This window comes from Salmo salar, chromosome ssa13, assembly GCF_905237065.1.
Source record: "Salmo salar chromosome ssa13, Ssal_v3.1, whole genome shotgun sequence".
Lineage (NCBI taxonomy): Eukaryota > Metazoa > Chordata > Actinopteri > Salmoniformes > Salmonidae > Salmo > Salmo salar.
Window position 1 is genome coordinate 106,516,314 of NC_059454.1, and position 12,978 is coordinate 106,529,291.

General features: G+C 40.8%; 1 protein-coding gene across 1 annotated transcript in view; it reads right to left on the reverse strand.

Annotated features, from left to right (window-relative positions):
- Window positions 1–5,170, reverse strand: part of scarb2c (scavenger receptor class B, member 2c) — a 42,051-nt gene extending 36,881 nt beyond the window's left edge. Inside the window, exons 1-3 of the mRNA XM_045692629.1 lie at window positions 4,933–5,170; window positions 2,763–2,920; window positions 1,990–2,134 (exon numbers count right to left, since the gene is read on the reverse strand). Coding sequence (XP_045548585.1) covers window positions 1,990–2,134; window positions 2,763–2,920; window positions 4,933–5,055 — 426 coding nt within the window. The 5' untranslated portion in view covers window positions 5,056–5,170. The remainder of the gene's footprint in view (window positions 1–1,989; window positions 2,135–2,762; window positions 2,921–4,932) is intronic.
- Window positions 5,171–12,978: the final 7,808 nt, after the last annotated feature.

A 12,978-nucleotide genomic window follows, 5' to 3' on the forward strand; every position in this document is an offset into this window, starting at 1 on the left:
TTCAAAGTATTCCATTGCCGTACGTCGAAGCATGTCAACCGCTGTTTAAAATCAATTTTTACGTCATTTTTCTCGTAGAAAAGCGATAAAATTCCGACAGGGAATCTCCTTTTCGGCAAACAGAGGAAAAAATCCCAAAGGCGGGGGCGGTCGGGGTCACGCGCATAAGCTAGTGTCTCTTGATGGGCCACTTGAGAAAGGCGATAATGTGTTTCAGCCTGGGGCTGGAATGACGACATTCTCTTTTTTCCCGGGCTATGAGAGCCTATGGACGACGTGGGAAGTGTCACGTTAGAGCAGAGATCCTTAGTAAATGATAGAGATGGCAAAGAAGTTCCAGAAATGGTCAGACAGGCCACTTCCTGTAAAGGAATCTCTCAGGTTTTGACCTGCCATTTGAGTTCTGTTATACTCACAGACACCATTCAAACAGTTTTAGAAAATTTAGGGTGTTTTCTATCCATATGTAATAAGTATATGCATATTCTAGTTACTGAGTAGGAGTGGTAACCAGATTAAATCGGGTATGTTTTTTATCCAGCCGTGTCAATGCTGCCCCCTAGCCCTAACAGGTTAAGATTTATGTTAAAAACATCCTAAAGATTGATGCTATACATCGTTTGACATATTTCTACGAACGTAAATATAACTTTTTTTGACTTTTCGTCGTGACATTTTTGCGCGCTTCCTGCATTTGGAGTAGTGGACTAAACGCGCGAACAAAAAGGAGGTATTTGGACATAAATGATGGACTTTATCGAACAAAACAAACATTTATTGTGGACCTGGGATTCCTGGTAGTGCATTCTGATGAAGATCATCAAAGGTAAGTGAATATTTATAATATTATTTCTGAGTTTTAGTGATTCCACAAAATGGCGGGTTTGGTTTCGTGTCTGAACGCTGTACTCAAGATTATTGCAAAGTGTGCTTTCGCTGTAAAGTTTTTTTGAAATCTGATACAGCGGTTGCATTCAGGAGAGGTGTATCTAGAATTCTTTGAATAACAGTTTAATATTTTATCAACGTTTATGATGAGTATTTCTGTAAATTGATCTGCTCATTCACCGGAAGTTTTGGGAGGCAAAACATTTCTGAACATTACACGGCAATGTAAAATGTTTTTGGATATAAAAATGAACTTTATCGAGCAAAACATACATGTATTATGTAACATGAAGTCCTATGAGTGCCATCTGATGAAGATCAAAGGTTAGTGATTCATTGTAGCTGTATTTCTGTTTTTTGTGACGCCTCTCCTTGCTTGGAAAATGGCTGTGTGGTTTTTCTTGTCAAGGTGATGTGCTAACATAATCTAATGCTATGCTTTCGCCCTAAAGCCTTTTTGAAATCGGACAAGGTGGTTGGATTAATGAGAATCTTATCTTTTAAATGGCATATAATAGTTGTATGTTTGAGGAATTTGAATTATGAGATTTTTTATGTTTTGAATTTGGCGCCCTGCTATTTCACTGGCTGTTGAATAGTGTGTCCCGCAGGTGGGACGGTCACGTCCCACATACCCAAGAGAGGTTAAAAGCATGTTTAAGGGCTCTCCATAGTGATTTCACAGTCTACGCAAATGGAGCTCCCTTTGTATCATGTTCCAAACAAATTAAGACGCACAAAAGTATGTAGAACTACGTAGAGAGCTACGCAAACGAAGCGCCGTCCGATCTGTTGCGGATCCGTTTGCGTCGACGTTGCAGAGCACTTTACTGGCCACACTGGAATCTTTACGGTAAATTTGAGCTAAGTCCACGAACCCTCTCTCAGCGCATGACATTCCGTTGCTAATGTAAATTGAAACGTCGATGTATATACTGTACTATGTAAATCTTGTAGTGGTGCCTCTGCTACAACTCTCTTCAATCAGAACACTCTAAGTTTCATACACAAAAGAGGCAGTTTGATTTATTGTAGCTAAGCTTACCACAGCTAGGGCCTTGACTTTTCTGATTAGGGGAGTGTGTTTGTGTTGTACCCTACCATAGCTGGGACGTTGACTGTTCTGATCAGGTCACTCTCTGGACCTTTGGACATGTCAGACTGAAACACATAGGTCTTAGTGTTGACAGCTGACACTTTGGTTCCATTCTCCAGGAAAGTCACTCGCTCCATTGGACGAAACTCCCTGAGCAAGGAAACATTACAAAAACACAGTGAGTGATGGCAAGAGCAATGAAGAATGTGCTGAAGACAAAGATATGTCTGTTGAGGGCAAGCCAGATAAGATGTTATGATAAAAGTGTAAGGAAACATTAGCCTGGTCCTAGATCTGTTTGTGTTATCATGTCAGTTGTTGGCAAAAGATCTAATCTGACTGGTCAAAAAGACAAATAACAGGGTAATAGATCAGAATTGGGCTGCCTGTGTAAACGCAGCCATAGAGACCAAGGCCCAGTGCTGACTTAATGGCCTCAGTGACAACCGTCTTATCGGGGCTAGGGTTCATGCTGCCAAGAGAGAGGTCAACAAGCCTCCTATCCTAAGCTGGGTTCATTCACAGAGTAACATATTTAGCACAAAACCCCCTGATCCTGTTAAGTTAGCACATGACATAATGTCACGAGTTACGGCAATATCAGCTGAGTTCCTTCCTATTTATTGACAACAACTATCACATGACAACTGTCAGAACAGATATATATATATATTTTTTTTTTATGACTTAGGATGTGGTCATCTTTTCCTCCGACTGCATCTCATCTAATAGCCTGTGACAGTTTTACTCATTGTCAATGAATTGCTCCACATCTCACCTGTATGTGTAAGGTCCGACCTCTAGAACGGCAGGCCGCTCTCCCTTCAGTACCTCTGCCGGGTTGGTCACGTTAAAGAAGTAGAACTGCATGTAGACTGGAGGAGGTGGGTTTTCCCACACATCAAATGCATGTGTGCCATTGCTGAGCACAATCTCCTAAGGGTTCAACGTGCACGGGTTAGTAAACACATAGCTAGATCAAGTACTTGTGACCACAAAAGCCAATATGAAAGCTTGAATCCCATGACAGATGACTGAACCAGGTAGCTGACGTGAACAGTAGTAGTAGCGAAGTTAAAACATTTGTTTGTCCGCCTAACTACAACATAGCATACAGTACCAGTCAAAAGCTTGGACACCTACTCATTCAAGGGTTTTTCTTTATTTTTACTATTTTCTACATTGCAGAATAATAGTGAAGATTATGAAATAACACATATGGAATCATGTAGTAACCAAAACATTTTTTTTTTTTTGCCACCCTTTGCCTTGATGACAGCTTTGCACATTCTTTGGTATTTTCTCAACCAGCATCACCTGAAACACTTTGACAACAGTCTTAAAGGAGTTGCCACATATGCTGAGCACTTGTTGGCTGCTTTTCCTTCACTCTGTGGTCCAATTCATCACAAACCATCTCAATTCGGGTTGAGGTCGGGGGATTGTGGAGGCCAGGTCATCTGATGCAGCACTCCATCACTCTCCTTCTTGGTCAAATAGCCCTTACACAGCCTGAAGGTGTGTTGGGTCATTGTCCTGTTGAAAATCAAATGATAGTCCCACTAACTGCAAATCAGATAGGATGGCGTTTCACTGCAGAATGCTGTGTGAATTGAATTCTAAGCAAATCAGACAGTGTCACCATCACACCTCCTCCTCCATGCTTCACGGCAGGAACCACATCATCCAGTCACCTACTCTGCGTCTCACAAAGACACGACAGTTGGAACCAAAAATCTTCAATTTGGACTCCAGAGCAAAGGACAAATTTCCACCAGTCTAATGTCCGTTGCTTGTGTTTCTTGTCCCAAGCAAGTCTCTTCTTATTGGTGTCCTTTTAGTAGTGGTTTCTTTGCAGCAATTCAACCATGCAGGCCTGATTCACACAGTCTCCTCTGAACAGTTAATGTTGAGATGTGTCTGTTACTTGAACTCTAAAGCATTTATTTGGGCTGCAATTTCTGAGGCTGGTAACTTTAATGAACTTATCCTCTGCAGCAGAGGTAACTCTGGGTCTTCCATTTCTGTAGCAATCCTCATGAGACAGTTTCATCATAGTGCTTGATGGTTTTTGCGACTGCACTTGAAGAAACTTTCAAAGTTCTTGAAATTTTCCGGATTGCCTGACCTTCATGTCTTAAAAGTTATGATGGACTGTCGTTTCTCTTTGCTTATTTGAGCTGTTCTTGACATAATATGGTATTTTACTAAATAGAGCTTTCTTCTGTATACCACCCCTACCTTGTCACAACACAACTGATTGGCTCAAACGCATTAAGGAGTAAAGAAATTACACAAATTAACATGGCACACCTGTTAATTGAAATGTATTCCAGGTGACTACCTCATGAAGCTGGTTGAGAGAATGCCATGGGTGTGCAAAGCTGTCATCAAGACAAAGGGTGGCTGCTGTGAAGAATCTCAGATATAAAATATATTGTGATTTGTTTAACACTTTGTTGGTTACTACATGATTCCATATGTGTTATTTCATAGTTTTGATGTCTTCACTATTATTCTACAATGTAGAAAATAGTTTTTTTTTTAATTACGGAAAAACCCTGGAATGAGTAGGTGTGTCCAAACTTTTGACTGGTACTGTATAGTGAAACAACATTGATATTTTGATTGGCTATGTATGTCAATGCATTCAATTCAGACAAAAATAGCTTGTCAAGTTCACAGTGATTAAAAAAAATAAAAAATAAATCGGGCTAAGCTTACTGTACACAAAGTATTTTAACGTTAGTAGGCTACAACGAGTTAGCTAGCAAGCAAGTTTAAACTGCCAAACTACCTTACTGTTAGCTGAACTCTAACGCGATCTCTAGTTAGATTAGATTACTGGACGTTAAAATATAATATACAATTAGCCTCTATTTGGCTAGTTGGTTGGACAATCAAGTTGGCCTGCTAACTAGCTAGCCGCTGGCTAGCATTAACGTTACCTTTTTTATCTTCGCGTTGAGGATATTTTGAAACACCTGCGAAAGCACCAGAACTATGCCTGCTATCAAAGTTAGAATAGAAATCACTCCCGTACTGTAAATACAACACGATTTCACTGACATGATTGATCAGTTTCAAGTGTAACGATATGTATGTCCAACGCTAGCCAGATATCTTTCGCTTGCTAACCACTTCTTCTTCTTTAACTGTGTATTGGTGGATTGCAACCAACTGAAAGGTGGAGACACCACCACCTACCGTTCTGGAGTGTGAATTCATTCCACCAGTAGTTCCCAACCAGGGGTACACAGACCACTGGGGGGTGCCGGGCATATCAACAGGGGTACTTGAGAAGACATTAATCCATAAGCCTACTGGTAAAATGCACATGTACTCCAGGCAGAGAAAACTTCAGTTAGTGGTACAGTAACTGAAAAAGGTTTGGAACCACTGCCTATGGGTTCATAGCTTTAACCCCCGCATCACTCACACACACACACACACACACACACACACACACACACACCAACTGATTAATGGACTGCTGAACGCATTTTTTTATTTTTCTCTTGCTTTGTTTGCTCTTTTCCATATTATGTCTATCTCTAATAATCTCCCCAGGAAAGGGCTGAAAATAGCCCATATTAATATATTTAGCCTTGGAAATAAGGTTCATGAAATCAATAACTTGCTAACATCAGATAACATTCATATACTAGCCATTTCTGAGTCTCACCTAAATAATTACTTTGCTAAAGCAGTAGCAATACAAGGATATAACATCTATAGAAGAGACAGGAATGTTTATGGGGAGGTGTTGCTGTATACTGTAGATTGAGTGGTTGTAAAGATGGGGAGAGGTCTGTCTGTAATAAAGAGATGTTCTGCTTTTTTGACACCACACTCCACAAAGCAAGTCCTGCAGGCTCTAGTTTTATCTTATCTTGATTATTGTCCAGTCATGTGGTGAAGTGCTGCAAAGAAAGCATTAGTTAAGCTGCAGCTGGCCCAGAAGAGAGTGACACATCTTGCTCTTCATTGTAATCAGAGGGCTAACATTAATACTACTCGTGCCAGTCTCTATTGGCTAAGAGTTGAGGAAAGACCGATTGTGTCACTTCTTGTTATTTATTTTTTTAAACATTAATGTGTTGGAAATTCCACATTTTTTGCATAGTCAACTCTTTTCACAGTCCCCAGGTCAAGAACAAATTCAGGAAATGTACAGTATTACACAGAGTCATGAGTGCATGGAACTCCCTTCCATCTTATATTGCGCAAGTGAACAGCAAACCTGCTATCAAAAAACAAATAAAGAACAGCTCACGGCACAACGCCTCTCCCCCATGTGACCTACTTGTTGTGTGTATGTACTGATATTTATGTGTAACTGATATATGCACACACACACACACACACACACACACACACACACACACACACACACACACACACACACACACACACACACACACACACACACACACACACACACACACACACACACACACACACACACACACACATTGTTTTTAAATATATGTAAATTCTTTGCCACATTTTCTTTTGTCTCTATTGTCTTTTTTCTTATGTGTCGAACCCCAGGAAAGACTAGCTGTCGCCATGGGGATCCTAATAAATCTAAAAATCTAAATTACACTGACACAAAAAGGAAAGGGACAGAGGACGGGGAAAAGGGAAGAATCATTTCTCTACCAACTAACCCTACACCCATTAAAACTCACCACTATAGATACTAACTCTACACCCATTAAAACTCACCACTATAGATACTAACCCTACACCCATTAAAACTCACCACTATAGATACTAACCCTACACCCATTAAAACTCACCACTATAGATACTAACCCTACACCCATTAAAACTCACCACTATAGATACTAACCCTACACCCATTAAAATTCACCACTATAGATACTAACTCTACACCCATTAAAACTCACCACTATAGATACTAACCCTACACCCATTAAAACTCACCACTATAGATACTAACTCTACACCCATTAAAACCTCAGCACTATACCAACTAACCCTACACCCATTAAAACTCACCACTATAGATACTAACTCTACACCCATTAAAACTCACCACTATAGATACTAACCCTACACCCATTAAAACTCACCACTATAGATACTAACCCTACACCCATTAAAACTCACCACTATAGATACTAACTCTACACCCATTAAAACTCACCACTATAGATACTAACCCTACACCCATTAAAACCTCAGCACTATAGCAACTAATCCTACACCCATTAAAACTCACCACTATACCAACTAACCCTACACCCATTAAAACCCCACCACTATACCAACTAACCCTACACCCATTAAAACCTCAGCACTATACCAACTAATCCTACACCCATTAAAACCTCAGCACTATACCAACTAACCCTACACCCATTAAAACCCCACCACTATACCAACTAACCCTACACCCATTAAAACCTCAGCACTATACCAACTAACCCTACACCCATTAAAACCTCACCACTATACCAACTAACCCTGCACCCATTAAAACCTCAGCACTATACCAACTAACTAACCCTACACCCATTAAAACCTCAGCACTATACCAACTAACCCTACACCCATTAAAACCCCACCACTATACCAACTAACCCTGCACCCATTAAAACATCACCGCTATACCAACTAACCCTACACCCATTAAAACCTCACCACTATACCAACTAACCCTACACCCATTAAAACCTCAGCACTATACCAACTAACTAACCCTACACCCATTAAAACCTCACCACTATACCAACTAACCCTACACCCATTAAAACCCCACCACTATACCAACTAACCCTACACCCATTAAAACCCCTCCACTATACCAACTAACCCTACACCCATTAAAACCTCAGCACTATACCAACTAACCCTACACCCATTAAAACCTCAGCACTATACCAACTAACCCTAGACCCATTAAAACCTCAGCACTATACCAACTAACCCTACACCCATTAAAACCTCACCACTATACCAACTAACTAACCCTACACCCATTAAAACATCACCACTATATCAACTAACCCTACACCCATTAAAACCTCAGCACTATACCAACTAACCCTACACCCATTAAAACCTCAGCACTATACCAACTAACCCTAGACCCATTAAAACCTCAGCACTATACCAACTAACCCTACACCCATTAAAACTTCACCACTATACCAACTAACTAACCCTACACCCATTAAAACATCACCACTATATCAACTAACCCTACACCCATTAAAACCTCAGCACTATACCAACTAACCCTAGACCCATTAAAACCTCAGCACTATACCAACTAACCCTAGACCCATTAAAACCTCAGCACTATACCAACTAACCCTAGACCCATTAAAACCCCACCACTACTCCACTACTTGGCCCTATCTGATCCTGGGACACTATTGTTCAACACACACCTTGTGACTCTTCTGCAATAAAATCTTGTACACCCAAGTACTTCTCTGCAGCTGCCACCACAACATTTATTTTCTGTGATTTACATTCCATTTCTGCGGTACAATTGATAACCATGGCTATGAACGCTGAGAAACTAACCTTACTGAAGCACATTATCACTCTCTATTGGCCTCAGCCTAGTTACAGGGAGCCTCTTAGGATGCTTCACCCTGGACGCTTCTTTCTCTACTACTCTCTGCACTGCCTTCAACACAACTTTTCCCACCGATTCTACACATTCCTTTGTCTCATGCCATCCTGCACACTTCTCACATCTAGGAATCTTCTTCCTACACGATGGTGCACTTGCTAACCACTGCCAGTCACTTTTTGTTTTGAGTACTCATTTTAAAGAATACTTGTGTGAAGTTAGCCACAATAAGGATTAGCCACAACAGTGGAATTTGCGGTTCACCTTCAAAATAAAAGTCCCCCCATTGAAACGGATCCAAGCGGATCCAAATAGTGGAATAATGCCATATCAGTGCTGCTGAAGTTTGAGAAGGTTTTGTCTGGAAAAGTACAGATAGGATTCCTTAGTTTCTATGTCAGAGAATTTGTCCCATCCCCATTGTGGTGTTTTAAATTCCAAAGAATAGGACATGTAGCTGTTCAATGTAAATGAAAGAAAAGATGTGCCAAGTGTGAAGGGGAACATTATGGTGAATGTTGGTGCATTGTGAAGGTTAGGTTTTGTAGTTGTGGGTAGTGCAGCATTTAGGTAGATGCCTGGTACAGAGAGGCTAGAGAGGCTCAGAGATATAGGATCAGTCATGATGTATCATATGTAGAGGCTGGAAGACTGATTGGGAAACTACTTTGCAGACTGATGGAGCTTCCATGGCTACTCCTGTACTCATTTTATGTATTTAACCTTTATTTAACTCGGCAAGTCAGTTAAGAAAACATTCTTATTTACTATGACGGCCTACCAGGGAACAGTGGGTTAACTGCCAGCCTACCGGGGAACACTGGGTTAACTGTCAGTAGTACAGAATTAGGCAGGCCATGATTGATTGCACACTCCAGCACAGTAGGTTGCGGCATATCATAGAAGGTCGGAACCTGGTGTAAGTCAGTGACGCTTCGGCGGAGCTCCAAATTTGCTCAGCAGATTTGTACCATAGGAGCAACAGAGGACTAAACAAAACTACCACTGGTTTTCAAACCATTTTAGAATGTTCACATTTCTTTGTTGTTTCTAAATGAGCTAAAGCTGCAGCAAGAGGGGAAAAATGGTCTACAATGCTGACTATACCAATATTTTAAATGTTGATGTTTCTGAAGTGATATTTGGCTGTAAAGGCTAACATAAGGGACAAGAAGTAGCTAGCCACAATGAGGTTTGTTTTGAGAAAAGTCAGCTAACGTTGTAAGCTACCTACATTTACATTTTTTTTTTTTTTTTACATTTTAGTCATTTAGCAGACGCTCTTATCCAGAGCGACTTACAGTAGTGAATGCATACATTTCATACATTTTTATTTTTTCGTACTGGCCCCCCGTGGGAATTGAACCCACAACCCTGGCGTTGCAAACACCATGCTCTACCAACTGAGCTACAGGGAAGGCCTAAGGTATAACTAATTAGCTAGTTACTAACTAGTTACTAACTAGTTCACTTTCTCTCACAATTTTAAAGCCAACCATTTTTTTTTTTATTAAAAAGGGAATATTATTGACCTAAAAAGGTTAGCTCAGTCGCTAACTTTTCCAGGGTCAGTGATACTGTACATAGAGCAACCATGTACTGTCAATCTATGGGAAAAACTGCAATAATTTTGCAAGCAACATTGCTAAAATGAATTAAATTAAATGAACCTCAAATGTTACCTGTAATGATCATCTCCTGTAGCCTAATTGTCATCGCCTTATTTTCATAGCCCATCTGTAAATAGCCCACCCAATCTACCTACCTCATCCCCATATTATTTTTATTTACTTTTCCGCTCTTTTGCACACCAGTATTTCTACTTGCACATCACCATCTGCTCATCTATCATTCCAGTTAAAATAAAGAAAAACCCTGGAATGAGTAGGGATGTCCAAAATGTTGACTGGTACTGTGTGTGTGTATGTATATATAGCATTGCAGACCTTGTGGACTATTCTGCATACAGTCAGTTCACTTACACCACACAAATCTCCTGTTTCACGATGGAAAGTTCCAGATGCCAAAAACCTCAAGGTGATCAGTAGGGAAGGAGGGATGGGCCTTCCCCGAAGAAGTCAGATGAAAGCCTTGGCTCAAGCAAACAAATATCAGCTGCATTTTCTTTGTACATATGGAAATGGTCACAGAAATTGATTTAAGCAAAATCATTCAGCGGGTTGCTCCTGTCTATAACCGCCCTTCTGCCTGGCCTTGGTGGTCTTTGATCGTCATTGAAATAGTTCAGGTAATCCATTTTCCTCCATTGTCAAGGTCAATTTTAACAGTGAGAGACAGAAGAACAAAAAAAAAATCCAGAAAAACGCATGTCAAAAATGTTATAAAATGATTAGCATTTTAATGAGGGAAATAAGTATTTGACCCCTCTGCAAAACATGACTTAGTACTTGGTGGCAAAACCGTTGTTGGCAATCACAGAGGTCAGACGTTTCTTGTAGTTGGTCACCAGGTTTGCACACATCTCAGGAGGGATTTTGTCCCACTCCTCTTTGCAGTTCTTCTCCAAGTCATTAAGGTTTCGAGGCTGACATTTGGCAACTCGAACCTTCAGCTCCCTCCACAGATTTTCTATGGGATTAAGGTCTGGAGACTGGCTAGGCCACTCCAGGACCTTAATGTGCTTCTTCTTGAGCCACTCCTTTGTTGCCTTGGCCGTGTGTTTTGGGTCATTGTCATGCTGGAATACCCATCCATGACCCATTTTCAATGCCCTGGCTGAGGGAAGGAGGTTCTCACCCAAGATTTGACAGTACATGGCCCTGTCCATCGTCGCTTTGATGCGGTGAAGTTGTCCTGTCCCCTTAGCAGAAAAACACCCCCAAAGCATAATGTTTCCACCTCCATGTTTGACGGTGGAGGTGGTGTTCTTGGGGTCATAGGCAGCATTCCTCCTCCTCCAAACACGGCGAGTTGAGTTGATGTCAAAGAGCTCCATTTTGGTCACATCTGACCACAACACTTTCACCCAGTTGTCCTCTGAGTCATTCAGATGTTCATTGGCAGACTTCAGACAGGCCTGTATATTTATTATTGAGCAGGGGGACCTTGCAGGCGCTGCAGGATTTCAGTCCTTCACGGCATAGTGTGTTTCCAATTGATTTCTTGGTGACTATGGTCCCAGCTGCCTTGAGATCATTGACAAGATCCTCCCGTGTAGTTCTGGGCTGATTCCTCACCGTTCTCATGATCATTGCAACTCCACGAGGTGAGATCTTGCATGGAGCCCCAGGCCGAGGGAGATTGACAGTTCTTTTGTGTTTCTTCCATTTGCGAATAATCGCACCAAATGTTGTCACCTTCTCACCAAGCTGCTTGGCGATGGTCTTGTAGCCCATTCCAGCCTTATGTAAGTCTACAATCTTGTCCCTGACATCCTTGGAGAGCTCTTTGGTCTTGGCCATGGTGGAGAGTTTGGAATCTGATTGATTGATTGCTTCTGTGGACAGGTGTCTTTTATACAGGTAACAAGCGCAGATTAGGAGCACTCCCTTTAAGAGTGTGCTCCTAATCTCAGCTCGTTACCTGTATAAAAGACACCTGGGAGCCAGAAATCTTTCTGATTGAGAGGGGGTCAAATACTTATTTCCCTCATTAAAATGTAAATCAATTTATAACATTTTTGACATGCGTTTTTCAGAATATTTTTGTTGTTATTCTGTCTCTCACTGTTCAAATAAACCTACTATTAAAATTATAGACTGATCCTTTCTTTATCAGTGGGCAAACGTACAAAATCAGCAGGGGATCAAATACTTTTTTCCCCCATTGTATATCTGTTAATCTGAAGTTAAACCTGACTCAGGCCAGGTTTAATTTAATCCTTCACTTAAATCTAAATTAACTCGTCCTGAAATCTGACTTTAAATCTAGACTAGGGAAAATCTGAGAGTCTATTTTAAACCGTGTCTGAGTAATGCAATTTCAATTAGTCCAGTTTAAAAGTGCAATTTAGTCTAGGATTCGGCTTAATCTGTGTCCACGAAACCGCCCCTTAGTCTCTTGGGACATTCATTGGGATGCCGATCTTCATCTGCAAACAGACTTTCACAGCTTTCCATGAGGACAGAAAACATCACAAAGAAACAGGCTGTACTGAAAGTAGACAGCACTGAATATTATCTCTCTGACCTGGGATTTTACTGTTTATTGTCAAATTAATCAATTATTGTATTTATAAATTATGTAACATCATTCCAACATTGTTTAACTTTATGTAGTCCAAATATGGCATTATTCCAATATTTGTATATTTTAGATCAGTTTTAACCTGTTTACCCACCCCTGTGAGGCCACACACGACTCCAAATCCATCATCAAGTTTGCTGGCGATAGGAGAGTGGTAGGACTGATCACCAAC